The following is a 26,207-nucleotide window of genomic DNA, read 5'->3' as shown; positions in this document are numbered from 1 at the left end:
AATCCCACTGAGGAGGGCAGGAGCATATGAACGTTCAATCTGGGTTCTTGCCTCAGCAGAGACTAGTAAGGTGGGCAAATAGGAACAGGGTTTATTTAACAGTCGGAAGAAACACACGGTCACTCGCGCGCCAGTGTGGGCCTCCCACACCCATCGTGAGCCGCCAGAGGTTTGCCGTGAAAGAGAATGAGAACCATACCTTTCTGAGCATTGTTCCTGGCAGACCCAAACCTCTCCCAGCAGTGGGGGCGGGGGAGGGGCGCGGGGCGAGGTTGGGGCGTGGCGCAGGTCGCTTGCGGGGAGCTTTGGGGAGAAGGAATTGAAAACCCGTAGCTGGGGTTTGAGCGTTGTCTGGGCGCGCGGGTTTCTCCCTATGGACAGCCCCCCATTAGTCCGGAGTGAGACTGACTAGAGAAAGGTCCGGAGGTTGCAAGCCTGGGCCCCGGGAGCAGGGCTCGCCCTGCAGCAGAGGTCCATCCGGCAGCACCTGCGGCCTGCGGAAGGTGGGGGCGTGGCGATCGCCACCCAGGAGGAGGCGGACCCAGGCCATCCCCGGGGTAAAGCGGAGGGCCGAGCCGCGGGAGCCGCGTGGGTGACGCGCGCCCGCAGCGGAGATGAGGCTCCCGGCCTGCGTCCTACTGTGCGTGGGGGCCTTGGGTGAGTGCGCGCCGCCGGCGGCCGGGCGCGGCAGGCCTCTGAGGTGCTTCAGCAAATGGAAGGGGGCCTGTGGCCGGCCAAGCAGCTCCGCCTGTGGGCCGATATGTTCCAGGGGAGGCAGCCTAATGTCTGGCTGAGCCAAGGGCACCACGGGGGCAACTGACATTTTGGGCCAGGACAGGGTTTCACAAACCAACCAGTCCATCGGGGCCTGATGCCCCGGACTGGGCCGTCTTTTCTTTAAATGGCTGGCGAGAAAATCGAGGGGACAGTATTTTGTGCAGGAAAATGGTAGGAAAAGCAGTTTTCAGCGTCCGTGGGTAACATTTTACTGGAACATGGTCTGCCCGTTGGGTTCGGGATTGTCTGTGCTGGCTGCTCTGAGGCCTCAGGTGTGGGGAGCAACTCGGACTAGACTGTTACTGGAATTAAGACTTATTCTATGCATCTGCTCTCCCACAATATGGCGCTGGGAGAGGAGGAAACAGCTTCTACTCAGCTGCCTCCAGTTCAACCAATAAACTGTAGGACCTGCTCCTGATTGGAGGAGAGCAGCGTACTCGGCGTGTGGGTAGCAGAGTTGGGATTGGTGGAAGAGGACTATAAAGGAGGAGAGAGACAACATGCACCAGGAACATCTGAGGGAACACCTGTGCAGCCCCCGAGAGAGCCGGCTGGCGGTGTGCCGCTCCCCCGCGGAAGTGGGGAAAGTGGCAGGGGGAACCGCCCTTCCACGGAGGTGGAAGGGTCAGTAGCCAACCCGGGAAGAACCAGCAGCAAACCCGGGGAGGGCCGAGCAGACAAAAGAACAGCGCAGGGTCCTGTGTCGTTCCTCCAGGAAGACGGGGAGCGACATAATGGTGCCGTGACTCGGATATGAAGCCTAGGCAGGGTCTTGTGTCGTTCCTCCATGAAGAGGGGGAGTGACACTCAGGAATAGAGCTGAGGAGTTGTGGCCGCCGGTATGGCCCACAAAGCTGCAATGTGCACTAGCAAAAGTATGCCCCCTGCCCAGAGCCTGTGGGTCCTGTTTGCAGGTCAGAGCAGATAAAGGTCGGACCTCAGGGTCACTAATGAGCTGAGGTGGGGGAGAGGGGAGGAGGGGGGAGCAACAGACATGCCTGACTTCTAACCAGATGCATTTTTCTAGCCCTGAACTGGACAGGCACCTCCCACTTCAACCATGCAACAGGGGAGCCCTGGGATGCAGGGGCAAACAGTCACCCTAGAATAGGTCCCACCTGCCTCCCATTGCCTCCGTGCTCTCCCTTGAACTCCTTGAGCTGGATTCCTTCATTAGGAATTGCCTCGTCACAGCAAACACGCAGCTGTTGTGCAAATGAGCTAATGTGCCTAGTGGCAGACAGAGCTCTGGGCACAGAGCTGACCCTGCTAAGATCTTGCAGTAAGCCCTCGGGGCCCCCCCTGTGCTGAGAAGGTGGGCTTTCCAGGGCTTTTGGTTTGATGTGTGCGTGTGTGTGTGTGTGTGTGTGCGCTGTCAACCAACTCCTGCATGTGAAAAGCCCTCCCTGGCCCAACAGCTGTTGACAGTCTCAGGCTGTCAGGTCTCACTGGGGTCCATGGTGTCTGGGGCAGGCTGTCCTCCATGGGGACAGGAGATAACCATGGAAGGGCAGCTCCAAGGAAGGGCAGGGACTGCTGTGGCTGCCTCTCCCTGGCCCAGCACTGCCACATGGGGCCAGGCAGGGCTCTCCTGGGCCTGGGAAGTCTGGGAAGGAAGAGCATTGTTTTGGTCCAGCCATAGTCCCAAGGAAACCCCAAGTGCAGCCCTCTGGTCTCTGCCCCAAATTCTTGCTGAGTGGAGCTTGTGTTGTTTGTTCTTCCTCTGTCTCCTCTCCTGGCCATGTCAGGGGCTGAGCAAAAGTTCATTTGCCCAATTGGCTAGATATTAACAAACCAGAGACCAGAGCTGCCCTTTTTGGCCACCATTCTCCCACATTGACTGCTTCACGGCCCTGGACTTGATGTTCCATTCTGGCCAGAACTCTCCTGGTGGCAAATGATGAAATCACAGCCAAAGATAGTAACTCCAGATGAAAAGGCCAAGAGGAGATTCCAGTGATAGGTAGGTAGGCCCTGCAAGAGCCAGGAACCAAGGGCGCAGACAACCTGTCCTCCACCTTGGTCTGCATCTGAAGCCTCTTACTCCCCTGGACCTTAGAACTTCCTTTACTTGCTATGCATGTTGCCACTGGCAGCTTTCTCCCTCCGGGGTCAATGGGTTCCCATTACCCCCTCGTGAACCTGTCACGTGGCCAGAGTACAAGGTCATGATTGGTCCAGGCAACTTGGCTCCATCTTCTCTGAGTTTGTTGACACATACTCTTTCATTTTAAAATCATTTCTATTGAAGTATAATTTACATACAGAGGGACTTCAAAAAGTTCATGAAAAATGTACATTATTCTTTGGCTGATACTCTTGGGGAGGGGTGTGTCTCTGCCTATACCATCCTGGCAATAGGTGCTCATTGCTTCTTAAGGCAGCACATTCCACCAAGTTTGTACACTTTTATTGCACCAAAATAAACTTACATTTTAATTTCACTTTCCATGAATGTTTTGAGTCACGCTCATATAAAATGCACCCCTTTTAAGTTTACTGGAATACAGTTCAATGGATTTCTGCAAATAAAACTATCCACTTGATACACAGCAGACTCATAGAATGACAAATGCCCTAAACAGCACTCTGGCCTCAGAATCAGCCCTTAAGGCATTTGGATCTGGCTATAAAGCCCATTAGAGTTTCTCAGGCATGGAAAGCCAAGACACTGAGGCAAAAAATGACCTAAATGAAAGACCTCTGTGAGTGAGATCCCAGTGGAAAGAACAGGCCATAAAACAAGGAAGTACCTTTCGCTGAAGGGAGGAGAGAACTTCCACTTTGATTATGGCCTTGTTAAATAAGGTTGCAGTTTATGAACTCAAGAGGCTTCCATAGCCTTGGTGGCTCATAACAAGAGCCTCGGGTGATTACTGACGCCATAAACAAGGGTGTCAATTGTTAAATCAACAACAGGAGTCACTGTGCACTTACTCCCCATGTAGGATCTCTGTCCTTAATGTATTGTACTATGCAAGTTAATGGTAAAACCAGTCTTCAAACAGTACTTTATACTTTGTGTGTCTGTGTGGGTGCAATCTGTTGAAACCTTTATTCAGTATATACTAAGTTGATCTTCTGTATATAATGATAATTAAAAATGAATCTTGATGAAGAATGAGATGGGAGAGGGAGTAGGAGATGAGATGGTTTGTGGATAGAAGGGTGGTTATAGGGGAAGAACCACTATAATCCCAAAGTTGTACTTTTGAAATTTATATTTATTAAATAAAAGTTTTCTAAATAAATAAAGAAGAACAACAACAAAAAACTATCCACTTAACTACCACCAACAAAACAAAGAACACTTTTGATGCTGGCATTGTGGTACAGCAGCTTAAGCTGTCACTTAACCACACCAGCAGCCCATATCAGAGTGCCAGGTTTGAGTTCCAGCTACTCTTCTTTTGATCCAGCTCCCTGCTGTTGCGTCTGGGAAGATAGTGGATAACAGCTGATACTCTTAAGTTCCTGCCACCCATATGGGAGACCTCAATGGAATTCCAAGCTCCTGACCTTGTCCTGGACCAGCACCGACTGTTGCCACCATTTGGGAAGTGAACAAGTGGATGGAAGATCTCTCCCTTCCTCTCCCCTCTGTAACTCTCCCTTTCATTTTTTTTTAAAGATTTATTTATTTATTTGAAACTCAGAGTTACACACAGAGAGAAGGAGAGGCAGGGAAAGAGAGAGGTCTTCCCTCTACTGGTTCACTCCCCAGTTGGCCACAATGTCAGAGCTCCACAGATCCGAAGCCAGGAGCCAGGTGCTTCTTCCAAGTCTCTCACATGGGTGCAGGGGCCCAAGCACTTGGGCCATCTTCTACTGCTTTCCCAGGCCATAGCAGAGAGCTGGATTGGAAAAGGGGCAGCCGGGACTAGAACCAATGCCCATATGGGATGCCAACACTGCAGGTGGCAGCTTTACCTGCTCTGCCACAGCCCTGGCCCCAACTCTGCATTTCAAACAAATACTCTTTAAAAAGAATACTTCTGTCACCTCCAAATTGCCCACTATCTCTTCCCAGTCATTCCCACTTTCTACTAAGAAAGATGCATTTTGCCTTTTCTAGGATTTCTTAAATGGAATCATACAGTACATAGTTTTCCGTTTTTATTGCTTGGCTATTTTTTTTCTCAGCATACCTGCTGTCCCCAGAGAATATTTGGGTAAATGTGAAGGATTATTGAGTCACCGTGGGAAATGCATGTTGAACTTGTAAAGAAAATGCCAAATATTTTTGAGTACTTGTGCCCTTTTCCATCCCTATCACAATGTAAAAGAATTTCAGCTGCTCCCTATCATGCCAGCATGAGGTGGTACTGGTCTTTTCACTGGCAGCCACTCCCATAGGCTCATCATGGAATCTTTCTGAGGCTATCATATGTATCTCTATGGTGACTAATGATGGAAACATTCTTATGAAGTTTATGTGCAAATCTTTCAAATGTAAGCATGATGGCGACTGGAGATACAGATGTTCACAGAGGGCATTGCCTTGGCATCCGTGCAAGGGCGTGCCCCACACAGCTCTGTCCCCCCCACTGGCTCTTCTTTCCCTGTGTGGATGAAGTTAAGGGCTCTTTCAGACTGGCATGAGGAGCTCGATTTGTCTCTTCCCATCTTTGGCCTGCGGCCATCTAAAACAACATGGTGTCTCCTGTCCCACATCTTTTGATATTTCCTGTTTCAGACAGGTTTCAGACAGTAGTACAGGTTTTGGACTCAGACAGATCCAGGTAGTTGAAATATTAGTTTCATCTCAAGTTATTTAATGTCCCTAATGGGGTTTTTTAAAGTCTCATCTCTAAAACAGGGACAAGTCTTCAATAGGTCACTGTGAAAATTACAGGGCAGTAAGTGCTTGGCACACTGGCTGATAGGGGCTTGTTCAAAACTCAGGAGGGGGGAGGTGTTTGGGCCTCTGTGTCCCATATCAGAGGGTCTGCGACCAAGTCTTGGCTCTGCTCCTGTTTCCAGCTTCCTGCTAATGCAGACCCAGGGAGGCAGCAGTGATGGCTCAATTAGTTGGGTCCCTGCCACCCATCACCGTGATCTGAATGGAGTTTTCAGCTCCTGACTTCAGCCTGGTTCATTCCCAGCTCTGTAGTCATTTGGGGATGGAAGATTCTCTTTCTGTCTCTCTCTATATATATCTCCCTCTCTCTCCCCTCTACTTTTCAAATAAAGTAAATAAATGTAACTTTTAAAGTGATAGCTGTTATTACTGTAACTTTTGTCTTCTCTATCTCACTTAAAATTGTATCCAAATACTAAAGACTTAGAAATAACATTTGGAGTGCTATCTACACTAATTGCTACAGCTTGGAATGCCAGTGAAATAAGCAGGCAGCAATTTTAATGGCTGAGCAATTAGTGCCATGTAAGGTTATAGCAGTCAATGTTAAGAGAAAAGATTACATCATTAGCCCCAAAATTTCCTACCTCATTTTGTGTTTTTGAGGTGGCATTCACATAACATACATTAACCATTTTAAAGTATACAATTCATGAGGCAGGTATTGTGGCACAGTGATGAGCTAAGCAGCTGCCTGCAACGCAAGCTTCATGTGTCAGAGGGCTGATTTGGGTCCTAGCTACTCCACTTCCAATCCAGCTCCCTGCTAATGCACCTGGAAAAGCAGCAGAAGATGGCCCATGTCCTGGAGCCCCCGCCACCATGTGGGAGACCTGGAGCTCCTGGGCTCTAGGCTCCTGACTTTGGCCTGGCCCAGTGCTGGCTATTGTGGCTATTTGGAAAGTGAACCAGTAAATGGAATCTCTCTCTCTCTTTCTCTTTCTCTCTCTTTCTCTCTCTCTCTTCCCCTCCCTCCCTCTCTCCCTCACTCCCTCTGTCTGCCTTTCAAATAAGCAAAGTAATATTTATTTTAAAAAATTAGGGGCCAGTATTCCAAAGAAAATCCCTGCACCCCTAAGAAGCCGGCCCATTTTCCCTTCTCACCCCCATGGCAGCCACCAATTTACTTTCTGTCACTATAGGTTGACCTAGTCTAGATAGTCTGTACAAATGGAATCCTATAATACTTGACCTTTTGTGTCTGGTTTCTTTCACTTAACATAATATTCTTGAGACCCATTCACATTGCAGCAGGTAGCACTACTTCATTCTGTTGTACGGGTAGAATACATTTTGTTTACCCATTCATCCATTGATGCACACTTTTGGTGGAGTTTCCAACTGTTAGCTGTTATAAATAGTGCTGCTAGGAACAGCTATGTAATGTGTTTGTTAGAGTCCTTGTTTTCATTTCTTTTGGATATATACCTACTAGTGGAATTGCTGTGCCATATGCTAATTCTGTGTTTGGCTTTTTGGACAATGATGTTGGCATATTTATCCAAGGAGACAGGAAGAATCAGAGAAATGGACCCCGAGAATTCATGAAAGCCAGGCAGCCAGGCCCATTGGTATGTGCCTGCCTCAGCTGACCCTTGATCAGGTCTGTGACCTCCTCTGCCAGCAGAGAAAGGTGAGTGCTGTGAGTGTCCTACAGATCTGGGCTCTCTCCCCAGGGCTCTGTCTGGCTGACGATGAGAGAACCGTGAGATGGTGCACTGTGTCAGATCATGAGACTGCCAAGTGCTCCGCTTTCCGTGACAACATACAGAAAGTCTCTCTGGAAGATGGTCCCTTTGTCAGCTGCGTGAGACGAACCTCTTACCTGGAGTGCTTCCTGGCCATTAGGGTAAGTCGTGTGGTTTAGAGAAGAAAGAAGGAAGTCAGAGATCTAAAATACGGGACTGTGTAGAGAACAAGGCCGCTGCTCAGCTGTCACTAGCAGGAAAAGTCACAATCAACTGAGCAGCCGATACGGCAGGAGTCCGTCTCAGCAAGCACTCACTGATGAAGCGAAGCCAGCAGTGTGCCGCAAAGCATCTATAAAGTCTCAGAGAGACACAAGAGGCTCTGCTGCTGCTGCTGTGATTACATAACACCGTTTACTGAATTTCCTAGAAGTGCAAGAAGACATAAAAGGCATACAGAACAGAAAGAAACCAACAAAAGCATCCGTATTTTCAGATGAATGTATGTCTAGGAAGTATTGTGAATCAGGGGAAATGTCACTAGTTACAATGAATTATAAATGTCATTAGTTATTAATGAATAAATTAGTTTGGTAAAACATAACTATATCACAGTTAATATCATTTTCGTATACCAACAGTCATTAATTGGCAGAAATTAGCCCCAAGCTGTGATTTCATTTACATTTAAGATAATAGATGGAAATATATTTCTTTTTTTTTTTTTTTTTAACTTTTATTTAATGAATATACGTTTCCAAAGTACGAATAATGGATTACTATTGCTTCCCCCACATACCGTCCCTCCCACCCACAACCCTCCCCTTTCCCACTCCCTCTCCCCTTCCATTCACATCAAGATTCATTTTCGATTATCTTAATATACAGAAGATCAGCTTAGTATACATTAAGTAAGGATTTCAACAGTTTGCTCCCACACAGAAACATAAAGTGAAAAATAATAGATGATTTTTTTTAATGATGATGAAATCAGATCAGACCAATTGTCATGTTTAATCCCAGTGAGAGTCAAGTTGGGAGTTGATAGTTTCTATTCTTTTCTTTTCTTTTTTTTTTTTTTTTTTTTTTTACAGAGGATCAGTTTAGTATGCATTAAGTAAAGATTTCAACAGTTTGCACCCCCATAGAAACACAAAGTGAAATATATTATTTGAGTACTCGTTATAGCATTAAATCTCAATGCACAGCACATTAATGACAGAGATCCTACATGAGGAGTAAGTGCACAGTGACTCCTGTTGTTGACTTTACCAATTGACACTCCTGTCTATGGCATCAGTAATCTCCCTATGCTCCAGTCATGAGTTTCCAAGGCTATGGAAGCCCCTTGAGTTCTCCGACTCTTATCTTGTTTAGACAAGGTCATAGTCAAAGTGGAGGTTCTCTCCTCCCTTCAGAGAAAGGTACCTCCTTCTTTGAAGACCTGTTCTTTTCACTGAGATCTCACTCACAGAGATCTTTTGCCAGAGTGTCTTGGCAATAGATGGAAATATATTTCTGAAAACATACCACATGCAGGGCCAACAAAACTGCTGTACATGTAAAGTATGTGACAGGGGAACAATATTAATAGATGAAAGCATACAGTGTGTCCCCAGATGGCAAGACTACACACCACATACTTGCAGAGCCTCCCAAGGTCAATGAATGCATTTAGTATAATTTTCATCAAAATGTAGACTTTTTGTGAAATACACTTTTATTTTTAATTGACACATAATTATTGTTCATATTTCTGGGATATGGTGTGACATTTCTATATGACTGCATGTAGACAGTGTGTAGTGATCAGATTAGGGCAACTGGAATGTCCATCTCCTTAAATGTGTATCCTTCTGTGTTGGGAGCATTCAAAGTCCTCTCTACTAGCTATTTTGAAATGCATCATTAGTTGTGGTCAGCCATAGTTATCCTGCTGTGGAAGTTGATCCGTCTGTCCACCTGCAGCCCTGCGCTTGTTAAGCATCCATGTCCACCTCTCTCCCTCAACCTCCAGGCTCTGGAAACCACTATTCTATGACCTACTCTGTGAGGTCAATCTTTTACCTTCCACATCTAAGTGAGAATATGTGGCAAAATACAGTCCTTTAAAAGGAAATTAATAAAGTGAAGTCCTTAAGAAAAGCACACTTATGAGATCATAAAAGCATAATCAGAAAAAGCAAAGTAACAGGAGGTGGATGAATCCCACCTTAAACTATGCCATATTCAAATAACAGTGTTTCAAAGAACAGGCTGCTGGAGCAGACGAACAAGATGGGGAAGAGACCATGGCCAACGTAGTCTCAGCTTTCTGTGCGCTCACGCGTCTGTCTAATTATCTACATGATGTGATACTGGTGCAAATTATGACCGATGTTCAACATCAGGCTTCAGGGTCTTACGCTTAATAAATTTAGGTGAGGTATATGTAGATTGAGATACATGTATGAGAAGGCAAGCTTTCCAAACAAATGGCTAAGGAAAGATTCTTTGGATGAACAACTTGGTAACCATACAGGGGAAAAAAATCAAGATAATTATTTGATAAACTTCCTGCTTGGCTCCAGGATGTAACTAGATAAATCACAAAAGTACACAAATTTAGAAATGGAAAAGCCATTTTAAGCCATGACAAAAAATATTTTTAAAAAGTCCTAACCATACAAAAAACATTATAACAAAACATATTGTAAAAACCACTTAATGATGTCATTTCAATGAATAAACTGTAAATAAATTATTACAGAAAAGAAACCACAACTAATAATGAACAATGAACAAAAAACTCATCCTTTTTAATAGTCAAAGAAATGCAAATAAAACTATTCTTAAAGCAGTAGTTTATATCTAGTAATAGAATATTTCTTAAATAAAAACATTTCTTATGGGTAGGTTGCAGTGAAATTGTGTATATATATTGCTATTGGCATTATATACCATAAATTTCTATATCATTTCTGGAAAGCAATTTGGAAATATTCAGTAATGAGCATAAAGATTCACTCAAATTTTTATTTATATATTAGAATCTACATATATGCGTGTATATTTAAAAATATAGAAAGTGTGTATACATATGTATGAGGCTACATATAGAAAGAGAGAGGCACTGATTTGTTGGGATTTCAACTCATGCTGGCTAAGCAGTCTCTGTTGCTGCTTTTCTGCATTTTCTCATAATGGGACTTGAAGAGAAGGCATCAGGTATAGAAGCATGGAAACCGGGGCAAAAGCAAGAACAGCTTGGAACCAGTGGTCATAAAGCTGAAGCCCACAGAGATGAACTGAGAGTTATATCAGTTGTTTTTGTTTTTGTTTTTGTTTTTAAGATTCATTTATTTATTTATTTATTTGATAGGCAGAGTTACAGAGAAAGAGGGAGGGAGAGAAGGAGGGAGGCAGAGCAGGAGGCAGGGTGGGAGGCAGGGGGAGAAAGAGAGAGAGAGAGAGAGAGAGAGAGAGAGAGAGAGAGAGAGAGAGAAGAAAGAAAGAAAGAAAGAAAGAAAGAAAGAAAGAAAGAAAGAAAGAAATCTTCCATCTATTGATTCACTCTCCCAAGTGGCTACAACAGCCAGAGCTGGGATGATCCAAAGCCAGGAGCCAGGAGCTTCTTCTAGGTCTCCCACATGAGTGCAGGGGCTCAAGCACTTGGGCCATCTTCCGCTGCTTTCCCAAGTGAATTAGCAAGGAGCTGGATCAGAAGTGGAGCAGCCAGGTCTCGAACCAGAGCCCCTATGGGATGCCAGCATCACAGGCAGTGGTCTTACCCAGTATGCCACAACCCCAGCCCCTGTGTCAATTGTTGTTGCTTCTGATCTTGATGGCATTCCCAGGGACCAGTGAGTGGCCTTCTTGGTTTTTCAATCTTTATACCAAAGCCCTCCTTTTCTTAAGTTACTTCAAGTTGGTTTCCGACCTGCACGTAATAGAGTCCTAACTCTATACACACGCACATAGATACAACTATATGTATGCAAAGGCAAAAATCTCATGGGAAAATTGAATGGAAAAATAAGTATTTTGAGGCAGAAAACTTTTTGAAATCCATGCACAGTTGCTTCATAGTATGCATTTTCCATGAACTTTTTGAAGACTCCATATATATGTACAGGTATATACAAATATACATATGAATGAAATTCCTAAATTAGAAAGTGAATGGGAAAAAGAGAGGCAATATATAGAAACACAATACTAAATTCAGAAAAACTCAAGATACTTGAAGTGTCATGAAATGAATTGAAAGAAACGATATCCACTCTGGGTGGGGAGATGGGCCACCCTCAGTGCTGAGGGGAGGCTGTGAAGATCCTAGTCCTTGCAGAAGGCAAGGAACCCTTGACTGACAGCTTCCTGGAGAGGGATTCAGATGTGAGAGCACAAGGCATGGCTTCCTGTAGCTGGAAACACTCTGCAGTTTATTCACTCGCTCAACATTTGCCGGGGCTGTGTGCTGCGGTTCAGCAGGAAGTTAACACATAAACGAAACATGTCCTCACCTTCATGGAGTTTACATTCCATGGGGAGGGCGAACAGTAACCTTGTTCAGATGTAGGATACAGGCTAAGGAGAAAGACAAAGTACCGTCCAGCACCCAGGAGATTTTAAGAGGCTGACCAGGGAGAGGCTCGCTAAGCAGATGTCATTTGAGTGCAGGGGCAATGGAGGTGGAGGAGGTAGGAGCCAGGCAGTGTCTGTCTGTCTGTCTCTCTCTCTTTCCCTCTCACTGAGGGATTGGGGGTCATCTTCAGTACGGACAGTCTTCATTCATGGTCTCTTCTCTTCCAGGCAAATGAAGCTGATGCCGTGTCGGTTGATGGAGATTCGATTGTCAGTGCAGGCCAGGAGCCCTACTTGCTGAAACCCATTGTGATAGAATACTATATGTCAAAAGATGGCGGTGAGTTCTCCCTGGGGACCCAGGTCTCTGGTGCGGCACTACAGCCACGGGGGAGTCAGGGACTCTGTCACTGTTCCACCTGCAGGGAGCAAAGTTGCTAAGCTCTTTGGATTGAAGGAAGCTGTCACTAATGTTGGGAGGTTGGCTCTTGCCAGGTAACTGCACTTTGGGCATCCCGGTGGGAAATGCAGTTGCTGTTGCCAGCCATGAAGTCTCCACCGCCCAAGGGGAGGAGTGCCCCTACCCCCATGGAGGTTGCACCAGTGGGCAGCCCATCTCTGCAGACATGCAAGGATCTGACCACGTCTTCCCTGCACGCGCTGCAGAACAGGGGCTGGTGTCTGTTTTAAGGAGAGCTTGCCAGGGAGTCTAAGCCCTCACACAGCAGGCAACGTTACCCCCTCCCCACGCTTGCTCATTAGGCCCTTGAGTGTGTGTAAGCACAGCACACCTTGTATGCCTAGCCATCCCTGGGCCTGCCATGTGTCCTTCCTCTTACTCCTTCACCTTTGTGACAGGCGGGAGAGAAGCACCGGGGGCTGAGAGCCCGTGCTCTCCTGGGAGCACATCCCAGGAGCTGTCATCTCTGGTGCCCCCGCAGTCCCCACTTCCTCCAGCCTAGGGGGACTGGCAGAGAACCAGCTAGCTCTCACTGCCCCGAGAAGGGTCAGCTTCTCTCTCCTTTCAGTGAGGGGCCTTCCTTCATTTCCTCTTCTGCTTGCTTCCCAGGGGATGGTGCAGGTCCTAGGACACCTCCCCTCCTGCCCACCGCTACATTTCCCTTTGCACTCAGTCTGGAAGACAGCTGATAACGATGCAGCATCTTCCCTTAGCCCTCCTGTCTCTGTTGCTTCTCAGAACCACAAACCTACCATTATGTGGTGGCCATGGTGAAGAGGGACACCAGCTTCCAGCTGAACCAGCTGCAAGGCAAGAAGTCCTGCCACCCTGGCTTGTGGAACATCCCTGTGGAAGTACTGACTTCCCATGGCTCCTCTGCAGCAGGTAAGCCATCTGGGGCTTGTGGTATGCTGGGGCCACCCCACCACTATCAAGGAGATGTGTTTCATGGCCTCCAGGATGCAGTGAGGGTATGTGCACCAGCAGCCTGTGGGAGCTGGCTCTGCAAAGATGCATCTGTCTCTATATGTTCCTGTCAGTCCCACATTCCTAGGGATCCAGCCACACTGCCAGCATCCAGGCACCTGTGCCTCAGGCCAGGGCTTCCAACACAGGCGTGGAAGGAATGGCTGGACCCCATGCTCGGATTTGAGGTATACTCTGGATCTCTTGTTCAGTTACGATGAGCCAAGGTGAACCCTTGAGATGATGGCTAAATCTGCTATGCAGAAGGGCATCTTCCTGAGCCCTGCCGGCCTCTGCAGAACTCCTGTCTTGGCTGTGACAGGGACAGGCGGCTGCAGAGATCTGATGACATGCTGCAGCCTGGACCACAGTGCTGGCCATGCCCTGCCCCTTCCTTGGGGCCATCACTACCTCAGTGTCAAATACTCAGGGACATCTATCTGGGCAGACGTGCAGCAGCTGTTGACACACCCCCCACCTCATTGTGAGGCTTGCCAACCCTCTCGGAAGGCAGCCCTAGTGCTGCCACAGTCCCTGGTTCCTGGAGGGGAGGTGGGGTGAACCTACATCCTGAGATGAGAGAGGGCTGTTGGGGGCCAGGAACAGTCCTGCCTGGCCCTAGAGCCTGGGCTGCCATCTGGGTTCAGGTTAGGGCAGCTGTTCTCATGCCCTGTGGCCAACAAGCTGGAGAAGCATTCTCCTGGGCTTGAGTCCAGGGCCCTCCTGTGACTGTGAGGCCTAAATGCACAGGGAGCCATCCACACACCCCAACATGGATGTTGTCGGCCACCCCTGCAGCGCTACACCCCCGTGGCCTAGGTACACGGCTTCCTGCAGGACCAGCCTGGGAAGTGGGTGCAGACTCCTGGCCCTGGGCTAGGGCCTTGCTCTCCCACATGCAGCCAGAGGCCCCAGCCGCTCACGCCCATGTCCACATCTTGTGTTGAGCAGCAGCAGCCAAGGTCTTCTCCAGCAGCTGCGTTCCCTGTGCGGATGCAAAGACGCTGCCCCAGCTGTGTGAGCTGTGTGCCGGGAGAGGGAAGGACAAGTGCGCATGCTCCTCCCACGAACCATACTTTGGCTATTCGGGTGCCTTCAAGTGAGTGAGACCCCTCTGTCCCCCTCAACCTGAAGCCTGAAGACAAAGGCACAGGGAATACACAAGGCCTGTCCCTGGGCCCCCAGAGTGCCAGTGAGAAGTTCAAGGCCTGTGTGCCTCCCTCCCAAGGGACGCTCATCCATGTGGAGCTCCTTCCTGGGCCAGGGAGGGCTGAGAGGACAGACTCATCTCTGGGACTCCAGGATCTACAGACACTGGCCTGGGCAGCCAGCAGGGCCAAAGGCTAGGGACCTGCTCTTGCCTCTCCCCACCCCCCTCTCTCTCAACCCTGGTGATTGCGTGTTCTCTAGGAGACATGGCTGCTACACAAAGCCAAGTAACCTGGTGTGTCTCCAAAATCTCTGTCCTCCCTGTCAAAGGCTTTAAGCCTTTTTGTAAAACCAAAGAAATTGAACAAACTTGGTTGCTTTCCTAGGGCACCATCCCTCCCCAGGTTGCCTAGGATGTCAGTGTCCAGTGCTCCTGTCTGCTTCAGGCCTGGGTGTGGCTGTGGCATTTAGAGGCCCCTCAGGCAAGGTCACACCTCTCAGATGCTCTTGGACAGAGTACTGCCTGGGCAGAGCCCTGGGAGCCAGTGGTCCAGGCAGACCCTCAGAAGAACTTCCTGAGAGAGAGGCGAGGCCCATGCCCCTGATGAGGGACCTGACTGCCCTCCTGTGTCGCCCAGGTGTCTGGAGGACGGCGCTGGGGACGTGTCCTTCGTCAGGCACATGACGGTGTTCGGTGAGTGCTGGAGGAAGAACCACGCGGGCCCCGGCCGAGCCAGAAGCTGGTTCTTGCTCCAAAGTTCCCTTGCATCTTGGGGCAGGTGGTGTCAAGACCTTTAGTGCCACAAGAGAGTGTTTGCATAAATATATCTGTATTTCTGCACATGCTCCTGAACTTATAATGGGGTTACAGCTCAAGAAATTCATCATAAATTGAAAATGTCACAAGTCAAAAATGCATGTGCTCCTCTCCAGCTCCCAAATATCCCAGCTCAGCCACACAGCTCACAGCAGAGTCTAAGAAGGTTTCCTTGAGACCGTGGGGCTGGGTGGGAGCAGGACTCTCTGTCACCACCCAGCCCTGGGAGAGGGGATGGGACCCCACACTGGTAGCCTGGGAGAAAAGACCCAATTCAAAATGCAAATACATATCCCTTCAGCACCATCTAAAAGTCAAAAACCATAAGTTGAGCCATCTGTACTTTGCTCAGTGGTCAATTTTTTACATCTGTAAATCCACCAGATTATCTGAGCATTTAAACAGCACGTATCAACTCGTAAGACAAAGCAAGTTATAACAATCAATTCTCTCTTAATCATTGAAATGTTAGTTACAAATTGAATCACATTCTCGAATATTTCATGATAAATATCCCCTAGGTATTTTAAACATGTACATTATTGTAAATATTTCAGGACTTCTTTTTTTTTTTTTTTTTTTTTTTTTTTTTGGACAGGCAGAGTGGACAGTGAGAGAGAGAGACAGAGAGAAAGGTCTTCCTTTGCCGTTGGTTCACCCTCCAGTGGCTGCCGCGGCCAGCGCGCTGCGGCCGGCGCACCGCACTGATCTGATGGCAGGAGCCAGGTACTTATCCTGGTCTCCCATGGGGTGCAGGGCCCAAGTACTTTTGCCATCCTCCACTGCACTCCCTGGCCACAGCAGAGAGCTGGCCTGGAAGAGGGGCAACCGGGACAGAATCCGGTGCCTCGACCGGGACTAGAACCCGGTGTGCTGGCGCCGCAAGGCGGAGGATTAGCCTAGTGAGCCGCAGCGCCGGCTCAGGACTTCTTAACCCATCTACAGTTAAATCTGTTGCAAATGCTTTATTGCCATGAGTAAAAATGTGTTTCTTCTTTATTTTTAATATATGAAAAAACACCCCAAACTTTCCATAGTTTTGGACAACTTACCACAAGCAAACAAAATAATATTTTATACAAGGCTTTTTTTAAGATTTATTTATTTTTTATTTGAAAAACAGAGAGAGAGAGAGAGAGAGAGATATCTTCCATCTGCTGGTTCACTCCCCAAATGCCTACAACAGCCACATCTGGGCCAGGTGAAACCCAGGAGCCTGGAACTCCAACAGGGTCTCCCAATGTGAATGGCAGGGACCCACATACTTGGGCCACCTTCTGACCCTTTGCAGGCACATTAGCAGGGAGCTGGATCAGAAACAGAGCAACTGCTTCTCAAACAGGGACTGCTCACCGCACCACAGAACCGCCCTTCAGTTAAGTTAATGTTAACAGATTTGGGGTTTTGTAGCCAATTAAATTACTCTCTGAGACACAGCAATCATGTTCTGACCTAGATGTTTAAAACTCAAATGTATATTCACTGTGCTAAGCTCAGTTCTCTCAGAGAGAATTTTTTTTTTTAAGATTCTACTTATGGGCCGGCGCTGTAGCATAGTGGGTAAAGCTGCCACCTGCAGTGCCAGCATCCCACATGGGTGTTGGTTCAAGTTCTGGCTGCTCCACTTAAAATATTTATTTATTTATTTGAGAGGCAGAGGCTGAAACAGAAAGGTCTTCCCCCTGCTCGTTCACTTCCGGGTTTCCCACATGGGTGCAATGGTCCAGGCACTTGGGCCATCTTCCACTGCTTTCTCAAGCCATAGCAGAGAGCTGGATCAGAAGAGGAGCAGTCGGGACTCAAACTGGCACCAGAGGTGGAGACTTAGCCCACTACGTTACAGTGCCGGCGCCTCGGGGAGAATTTCAAGCTCTCCCTTTTCACCCAGGTTTTCGTTCCTTGCGACCTCGTGTCTTTCCCTCACATGCAATGGGATGCCAGTCCCTCAGGCCCCTTCAGCCATCCATAATTCCCCATCTCATTTTTGCTCCTTGCCCTGGTCTGTTAGCATTTGGGCGCTTGGTGGGTGTCTTGTGATCAACAGTGTTACCAATGGGCCTCGACCCCCGAAACCAGCCGTTCCCAAATCATTGTCCTTATGTCCTCCAGATGCTCACGTCCCCATGAGCAGCATCCCCCAGCACTGGCCCTGAAGTATTGGAAAACTTCCTTCCTTTATGGGCACAGAGACGCAGCCCAGACCATCCTGGTTCACCTGCGCTGGGAGTCACTTCCCGGCTGTTGTGCAAGATGCTTTATGGGCCGGAGCCGCGGCTCACTAGGCTAATCCTCCGCCTGCGGCGCCAGCACACCAGGTTCTAGTTCCGGTCAGGGCGCCGGATTCTGTCCCAGTTGCCCCTCTTCCAGGCCAGCTCTCTGCTGTGGCCCAGGAGTGCAGTGGAGGATGGCCCAAGTGCTTGGGCCCTGCACCCCATGGGAGACCAGGAGAAGCACCTGGCTCCTGGCTTCGGATCAACACAATGCGCTGGCCAGAGTGCGCCAGCGGCCATTGGAGAGTGAACCAACAGCAAAAGGAAGTCCTTTCTCTCTGTCTCTCTCTCTCACTGTCCACTCTGCCTGTCCAAAAAAAAAAAAAAATGCTTTACGGTCATTTTAGGGGAATTCACTAGGCTTTTGGGTGGAATTGAGTGTTGATGGTGAGCTAAGGGCCATGGCTTCCACCTCTGGGCCCTGGACTGATCAAGGTAGGGGGTTGTTTCATTCTTAGGTCATACCGATTCTTCTCATTTAAGTCTAGCACAACCAAATCACGAGAAATGCTTTGAGCTAAAGATTCACAGAGTGTTCTCCCTGACATACTGAGTTACCATGGGACCCTTTCTCAAGGACGTTCATTGATCTCATTCTTCTCTCTCCACAAGAGAGTTTGTCAGCCCCAGACAACGCCTCTTTGTTCTGGCCAGGCTCACCCCAGCCAAACCCCACAAACTGTGTGGCTGTACCAACACCAAGCATCATCTCACAGCTCTGGAGGCAGAACTCCAAGACCCAGGTGTGGGGAGAGCTGAGAGGGGACTCAGCTCCCCACGGCCCACGGCTCTCTTTGGTGCTCCTCCCCCCTCTCCACCTCTGTGGGGGAACGGCACTGTCCCCATGTGCATGGTGGTCTGTGTCCACAGTGCCCTTCTAATGCAGACACCTGTCACACCAGAGTACACCCCCTGCCCACCCACCAACTCCAGGACGGCCTCATCCTAAATCAACTAATTACAGCTGCAAGGACCCTCTTTACAGATAAGTCACACTCTGCAGCCCTGGAGGTTAGGACTTTAACGTGCACATTTGTTGACCCCGCAACACCTTCTACCTAGACCATGGGACCCTACAAGCCGGTTTCCTCGGAGGGCCTTTCTGGCCTCGCTCCCTCCCCCTGCCTCCAGCAGGCTCAAACCCCCCGGGGGGAATGTGGCCGCTCGGGTCGGGGGCCTGGGTTGTCAGCCCCACCCTCCCTGAGTCTGACAAGTGACTTCACCCTCAGAGCCTCAGTTTGCTCCACTCTGAAATGGGCTAATCCTGTTATCGGCCTCCCCATGCTGCTGCTGTGAGGAGGGAATGAAGGGGAACACAGAGAGTCTCCTGCAGTCTGGGCTGGGCCCGAGTGCGCGGGAAACGAGCCGCTGTCCCATGGCCATTAACAGAGCCGCAGAGGCATCGGGGCTTGGAGGGTCCCTGAGCCCACCTGCGACAAGGTGGTTCACCAGTCGATCCACGCCAGAAGCCTCCAGGACCCTTGTCTGTACAGAAGGTTCTCTCTCGGGCCCCAGCAGGTCAGAGGGGCTCAGGGAGGAGCAGGGCTCTTGGCTCTGCCTGCACTCGGCTCATCTAGGCTTCCCCTCCCCAGAGAACCTGCCCAACAAGGCCGACAGGGACCGGTATGAGCTGCTGTGCCCGGACAACACCCGCAAGCCGGTGGATGAGTATGAGCAGTGCCACCTGGCTCGGGTCCCTTCCCATGCAGTCGTGGCCCGAAGTGTGGACGGCAAAGAGGACCTGATCTGGGAGCTTCTCGACCGGGCCCAGGTATCCCATGCACCATCCCCTCTTCTGCCTAGGGGTCCCCGCTGGGAGTGAGGGTTTCCCTCCTTGTCTTCTTGCCACTCTGGAAGTGCACAGACATTCAGGATGGAGAGGGACCCATGCCACGCTTGATCCGCGTCACCAACAGGCCGCTCCCTCTGCTCTCTGCTTATAGCACACAGAGCAGAGGCTGTGAAACCATCATCTGTGCTACTTCCTGTTGCCCTCTGCATGCCCTTCCATTCCTGATGGATGCCCCAGATGCAGCACCGGCGCCCCCTGTCTGCTGGATCCCGCCCTCCTGGCTTCCTGATGGCAGGTCCCCTGCCCATTGTGCTGTCCCTGGCCTGTTTGGTGGTTGGAGAGACTGGAGAAGACCCTGGGCCACAGGGACCCCCAAGGGCCTTGGCCACTGCTGTCACTCAGAGGTGCTCATAGCGCTGCTCCCTTACCTGTGAGGGAGAGGTCCCGAGACCCCCAGTGCATGCCTGACACCACAAGTATTTCCAAAGCTCACATAGCCTAAGCTTTTTCATATTTGTAGTATTTACCATAAAGATTTATGTACAAATTGGGCACAGCAAAGAGTAATGACAACAATAGAACTGAACTCTTATAACAATATACTGTAACAATTTATAATGACTTACTTCCAGAATTTTCTGTTTACTATTTTTGGACTGCAGTAGTAGACAGCATGGAGACCAAGGCCAGGGAAAAGGGAGGATGGCTGAGGGTCCCCTCTCTCTGCTCTCCTGGTCTGGTTTGAGGTTGGTTTCCCCCACGCCAGTCTCCTGGCTACACTGCTTCTTTCCCCCTTTGGACAGGCACACTTCGGAAAAGACAGCACGTCAGGTTTTCAGCTCTTTCGTTCACCCTATGGGAGAGACCTGCTGTTCACAGACGCTGCCCAGGGATTTATGAGGGTCTCACCTAAGATAAACACCAAGCATGTTTCTTCTATTCAGAGATTGAAGAGAGGTATGTAGTTCTTGGGCAGCAGGGTGGGGTGGGGCCACCCCAGAGGCATTCCTGGTGAATGCGAGCCTAAAGCAAGCTATGATTTAAAGTTACTTATTTATTTATTGGATAGGCTGGGGTCGGGGGGAGGGGAGTGCTCTTCTGTCCACTGGTTCACTCTCCAAATGTTCTCAACAGCAGGGCTGAGCTAGGATGAAGCCAGGAGCCTGGAGCTCAATCTGGGTGTCCCATGTCCCACGAGGAGTGACAGGGACTGAAGTACTTAGGTCATCACCTTTTGCCTCACATGATGCATATTAGCAAGAAGCAGGAATCAGAGCACAGCAGGAACTGGAATTCAGGCACTCCAGTGAGGGATGTGGGCATCCCAAATGGCATCTTAAGGGCTACACAAGGTGTCTGCACCTACAAAAGGGCTTTGAAGACCTTTGTATTATATAGACTTGAAGTAATGATGTCTCTGGTTACTTTGTATCAGCTGGACCCTGTGTCAGGAATGAGTTTTTCCTAGACTGTAATGGGAGCAGGGCCACTGCGACCAGCAGGGGTAGAGCTGGAATTCCAGAGGCTTACAAGTCCTGCCCGCGCCTCCCACTGGATCCTGTGGGCCCATTTCTTTCTTCTTCTGCTGTCTTCCCCTGCACTAAGTCAACCAATAGGTCCTGAGCCCCAAGCACCTGAGTGTGTGTCCCACGCAGCCACTACATTAAACCAAGGCACACAGTGGGGGTAGAGGCATGGGGAGGGGAGAGTAAGCAGGACTGCCTGGCTGCCAACTGGAGCCTGCTCCCTGGAAGAGGAGCCCAGTCCTGCAACAGAAAACCCCAGTAGGTCTGAGATGGGCGGGGGCTCAGAGAGACCTCCCAGGGGAGGTGATGCCTGAGGAGCTGAGGTCAGGAGGCAGGAAGGAGCGGTGTGCAGGAATGAAACACACCCACTCTGCTGTTGTCAGTGGGAGCCACTCTGCAGCCAGGGGCGGTAAACTCCCAGATCCATCTGTGGCTTCCTTTCCATCCCTGGGTCTTCTCTACCCATCCTAGGTATGGGAGACTCGCACAGGGTGCAGTGGTGTGCAGTGGGCCCCCACGAGAGGGCCAAGTGTGATCAGTGGAGTGCAGTGAGCGGGGGCGCCTTGGCTTGCACCACAGAAGACAGCCCTGAGGACTGCATCGCTGCCATCATGGTAGGAGAGCCCCCTCCACAGCTGGGTGTGGACACACACACACACACACACACACAGCGCCTCTGCCGAGTCTGCCTTTGAAGACTCCATATTACAAGGCACCTGCACCATGGGCCCCGCCAGCTCGGGGATGGGCAGAAATGCAGAGCCAATCCAAGCCTCAGACTCCTTGAGACTCAGCTCTGGAGTCCAGGGAGCTCAAAGGGGCATCTTTCGCAGGAGCCATAGGAAGCGGGGAGATATCTTCCTCTGCCCCTCTTGGGCCCATTGTGGATGCCAATGCAAATCAGACTTCTCAGTGCTTAATTGTGTTTCTATTCATAAAGATACTACATGCTGGAAAAGAAATGAAAAATAAAATCATTCAAAACTTCACTCAGAGATCATTATCCCATACATTTTTTGAGTTTTCCCATCCATGGGTTCTCTCCCCCAAATGCCCACAACAGCTAGGATTGGGTCAGAGCTAAAGCCAAGAGCTGGCAACCTGATGCAGGTCTCCCACATGTATGACAGAAGCCATCACTGCTTCCTCCCAGGGTCTGCATTTTAGTAGGAAGCTAGAATCAGGAACTGGAGCTAAGAACTGAACCTAGGCTGTGGGATGTGGGTGTCTCAACGAGCGTCCTAACTGCTTGGCTAATTTCTTTCTTTCTTTTTTTTTTAATCTTTTATTAAATGAATATAAATTTCCAAAGTACGACTCATGGGTTACAATGGCTTTCCCCCCCATACCGTCCCTCCCACCCACAACCCTCCCCCTTCCCACTCCCTCTCCTCTTCAATTCACATCAAGATTCATTTTCGATTATCTTAATATACAGAAGATCAGCTTAGTATACCTTAAGTAAGGATTTCAACAGTTTGTTCCCACACAGAAACATAAAGTGAAAAATAATAGATGATTTTTTTTAAATGATGATGAAATCAGATCAGACCTATTGTCATGTTTAATCCCAGTGAGAGTCAAGTTGGGAATTGATAATTTCTTTTTTTTTTCTTTTTTTTTTTTTTTTTACAGAAGATCAGTTTAGTGTACATTAAGTAAAGATTTCAATCGTTTGCACCCCCATAGAAACACAAAGTGAAATATACTGTTTGAGTACTCGTTATAGCATTAAGCCTCAGTGTACAGCACATTAAGGACAGAGAACCTTCATGAGGAGTAAGTGCACAGTGACTCCTGTTGTTGACTTTACAAATTGACACTCCTGTTTATGGCATCAGTAATCTCCCTATGCACCAGTCATGAGTTTCCAAGGCTATGGAAGCCCCTTGAGTTCTCCGACTCTTATCTTGTTTAGACAAGGTCATAGTCAAAGTGGAGGTTCTCTCCTCCCTTCAGAGAAAGGCACCTCCCTCTTTGAAGACCTGTTCTTTCCACTGGGATCTCACTCGCAGAGATCTTTTTGCCAGAGTGTCTTGGCTTTCCATGCCTGAAATACTCTCATGGGCTTTTCAGCCAGATCCGAGTGCCTTTAGGGCTGATTCTGAGGCCAGAGTGCTATTTAGGACATCCGCCATTCTATGAGTCTGCTGAGTATCTCACTTCCCATGTTGGATCACTCTCCCCTTTATTTATTCTATCGGTTAGTGTTAGCAGATACTAGACTTGTTTATGTGCTCCCTTTGACTCTTAGTCCTTTCATTATGATCAATTGTGAACTGAAATTGATCACTTGGAATAGTGAGATGGCATTGGCACATGCCACCTTGATGGGATTGAATTGGAATCCCGTGGTATGTTTCTAACTCTACCAATTGGGGCAAGTCAGCCCGAGCATGCCCCAAATTATACATCTCTTCCCTCTCTTATTCCCACTTTTATGTTTAACAGGGATCACATTTCAGTTAATTTTCAACACTTAAGAATAACTGTGTGATAATTACAGAATTAAACCAGTCATATTAAGTAGAACAGACAAAAAAAATACTATGAGGGATAATGTATTAAGTTGTCCATTAGCAGTCAGGGCTATGCTGATCAAGTCACCATTTCTCATAGTGTCCATTTCACTTCAGGAGGTTTCCTTTTTGGTGTTCAGTCAGTTGTCACCGATCAGGGAGAACATATGGTATTTGTCCCTTTGGGACTGGCTTACTTCACTCAGCATGATGTGTTCCAGATTCCTCCATTTTGTTGCAAATGACTGGATTTCGTTGTTTCTTACTGCGGTATAGTATTCTAAAGAATACATATCCCATAATTTCTTTATCCAGTCTACTGTTGATGGGCATTTAGGTTGGTTCCAGGTCTTGGCTATTGTGAATTGTGCTGCAATAAACATTAGGGTGCAGACCGCTTTTTTCTTTATCAATTTAAATTCCTTTGGGTAAATTCCAAGGAGTGGGAGGGCTGGGTCGAACGGTAGGATTATATTCAGGTTTCTGAGGAATCTCCAGACTGATTTCCATAGTGGCTTGACCAGTTTGCATTCCCACCAACAGTGGGTTAGTGTCCCTTTTTCCCCACATCCTCGCCAGCATCTGTTGTTGGTAGATTTCTGTATGTGAGCCATTCTAACCGGGGTGAGGTGAAACCTCATTGTGCTTTTGATTTGCATTTCCCTGATTGCTAGTGACCTTGAACATTTTTTCATGTGCCTGTTGGCCATTTGGATTTCCTCTTTTGAAAAATGTCTATTGAAGTCCTTGGCCCATGTCTTAAGTGGGTTGTTGGTTTTGTTTTTGTGGAGTTTCTTGATCTCTTTGTAGATTCTGGTTATTAACCCTTTATCTGTTGCATAGTTTGCAAATATTTTTTCCCATTCTGTTGGTTGTCTCTTCACTCTCCTGACTGTTTCTTTTGCAGTACAGAAACTTCTCAATTTGATGCAATCCCAATAGTTGATTTTGGCTTTGACTGTCTGTGCCTCCTGGGTCTTTTCCAGAAATTCTTTGCCTGTGCCAATATCTTGAAGGGTTTCTCCAATGTTCTCTAATAACTTAATGGTGTCAGGACGTAGATTTAGGTCTTTAATCCACGTTGAGTGGATTTTTGTGTAAGGTGTAAGGTAGGGGTCTTGCTTCATGCTTCTGCACGTGGAAATCTAGTTTTCCCAGCACCATTTATTGAATAGACTGTCCTTGCTCCAGGAATTAGTTTTAGATCCTTGATCAAATATAAGTTGGCTGTAGATGTTTGGATTGATTTCTGGTGTTTCAATTCTGTTCCATTGGTCTATCCATCTGTTTCTGTACCAGTACCATGCTGTTTTGATTACAACTGCCCTGTAGTATGTCCTGAAGTCTGGTATTGTGATGCCTCCGGCTTTGTTTTTGTTGTACAAGATTGCTTTAGCTATTCGAGGTCTCTTGTGCCTCCATATGAATTTCAGCATCATTTTTTCTAGATCTGAGAAGAATGTCTTTGGTATCTTGATTGGGATTGCATTGAATCTATAAATTGCTTTTGGGAGAATGGACATTTTGATGATGTTGATTCTTCCAATCCATGAGCATGGAAGATTTTTCCATTTCTTGGTATCCTCTTCTATTTCTTTCTTTAAGGTTTTGTAATTTTCATCGTAGAGATCTTTAACGTCCTTGGTTAAGTTTATTCCAAGGTATTTGATTGTTTTTGTAGCTATTGTGAATGGGATTGATCTTAGCAGTTCTTTCTCAGTCATGGCATTACTTGTGTATACAAAGGCTGTTGATTTTTGTGCATTGATTTTATATCCTGCCACTTTGCCAAACTCCTCTATGAGTTCCAATAGTCTCTTAGTAGAGTTCTTTGGATCCTCTAAGTACAGAATCATATCGTCTGCAAAGAGGGATAGTTTGACTTCTTCCTTCTTGATTTGTATTCCTTTGATTTCTTTTTCTTGTCTGATGGCTCTGGCTAAAACTTCCAGAACTATGTTAAATAGCAGTGGTGAGAGTGGGCATCCCTGCCTGGTGCCAGATTTCAGTGGAAATGCTTCCAACTTTTCCCCATTCAATAGGATGCTGGCTGTGGGTTTTTTATAAATTGCTTTGATTATATTGAGGAATGTTCCTTCTATACCCAATTTGCTTAGAGTTTTCATCATGAAAGGGTGTTGAATTTTATCAAATGCTTTCTCTGCATCAATTGAGATAACCATATGGTTTTTCTTCTGCAGTCTGTTAATGTGGTGAATCACATTGATTGATTTGCGAATGTTGAACCATCCCTGCATACCAGGGATGAATCCCACTTGGTCTGGGTGGATGATTTTCCTGATGTGTTGTTGTATTCTATTGGCCAGAATTTTATTGAGGATTTTTGCATCTATGTTCATCAGGGATATTGGTCTGTAATTTTCTTTCAGTGCTGCATCTTTCTCTGGCTTAGGGATTAAGGTGATGCTGGCTTCATAGAAAGAATTTGGGAGGATTCCCTCTTCTTCGATTGTTCTGAATAGTTTGAGAAGAAATGGGATTAGTTCTTCTTTAAATGTCTGGTAGAATTCAGCAGTGAATCCATCTGGTCCTGGGCTTTTCTTTGTTGGGAGGGCCTTTATTACTGTTTCAATTTCTGTTTCAGTTATGGGTCTATTTAGGTTTTTGATGTCTTCATGGTTCAATTTTGGTAGATTGCATGTGTCCAGGAATCTATCCATTTCTGATAGGTTTTCCTGTTTGCTGGCATACAAGTCCTTGTAGTAATTTCTGATGATTCTTTTTATTTCTGTGGTGTCTGTTGTTATGTTTCATCTCTGATTTTATTGATTTGGGTCTTTTCTCTTCTTTTTTTA

At 47.8% G+C, this 26,207-nt stretch overlaps 1 protein-coding gene across 2 annotated transcripts in view; it reads left to right on the top strand.

The window, feature by feature from the left end:
• The first annotated feature begins 586 nt into the window (after nt 1-586).
• The window catches only part of LOC100345698 (inhibitor of carbonic anhydrase), a 48,853-nt gene continuing 23,232 nt past the window's right edge, over nt 587-26,207 (top strand). The window contains exons 1-9 of one of the 2 annotated variants that reach the window (XM_008266203.4): nt 587-657; nt 7,318-7,490; nt 12,121-12,232; nt 13,091-13,237; nt 14,270-14,417; nt 15,106-15,161; nt 19,147-19,325; nt 20,150-20,303; nt 21,344-21,486. In XM_008266203.4, coding sequence (XP_008264425.4) covers nt 615-657; nt 7,318-7,490; nt 12,121-12,232; nt 13,091-13,237; nt 14,270-14,417; nt 15,106-15,161; nt 19,147-19,325; nt 20,150-20,303; nt 21,344-21,486 — 1,155 coding nt within the window. In that variant the 5' untranslated portion in view covers nt 587-614. The remainder of the gene's footprint in view (nt 658-7,317; nt 7,491-12,120; nt 12,233-13,090; nt 13,238-14,269; nt 14,418-15,105; nt 15,162-19,146; nt 19,326-20,149; nt 20,304-21,343; nt 21,487-26,207) is intronic. The other variant, XM_089332248.1, reaches the window with a different exon arrangement.

Source organism: Oryctolagus cuniculus, chromosome 4 (genome assembly GCF_051225735.1).
Source record: "Oryctolagus cuniculus isolate XC-2025 breed Fujian yellow rabbit chromosome 4, ASM5122573v1, whole genome shotgun sequence".
NCBI lineage: Eukaryota > Metazoa > Chordata > Mammalia > Lagomorpha > Leporidae > Oryctolagus > Oryctolagus cuniculus.
This window is presented reverse-complemented; position numbering and strand designations above follow the sequence as displayed.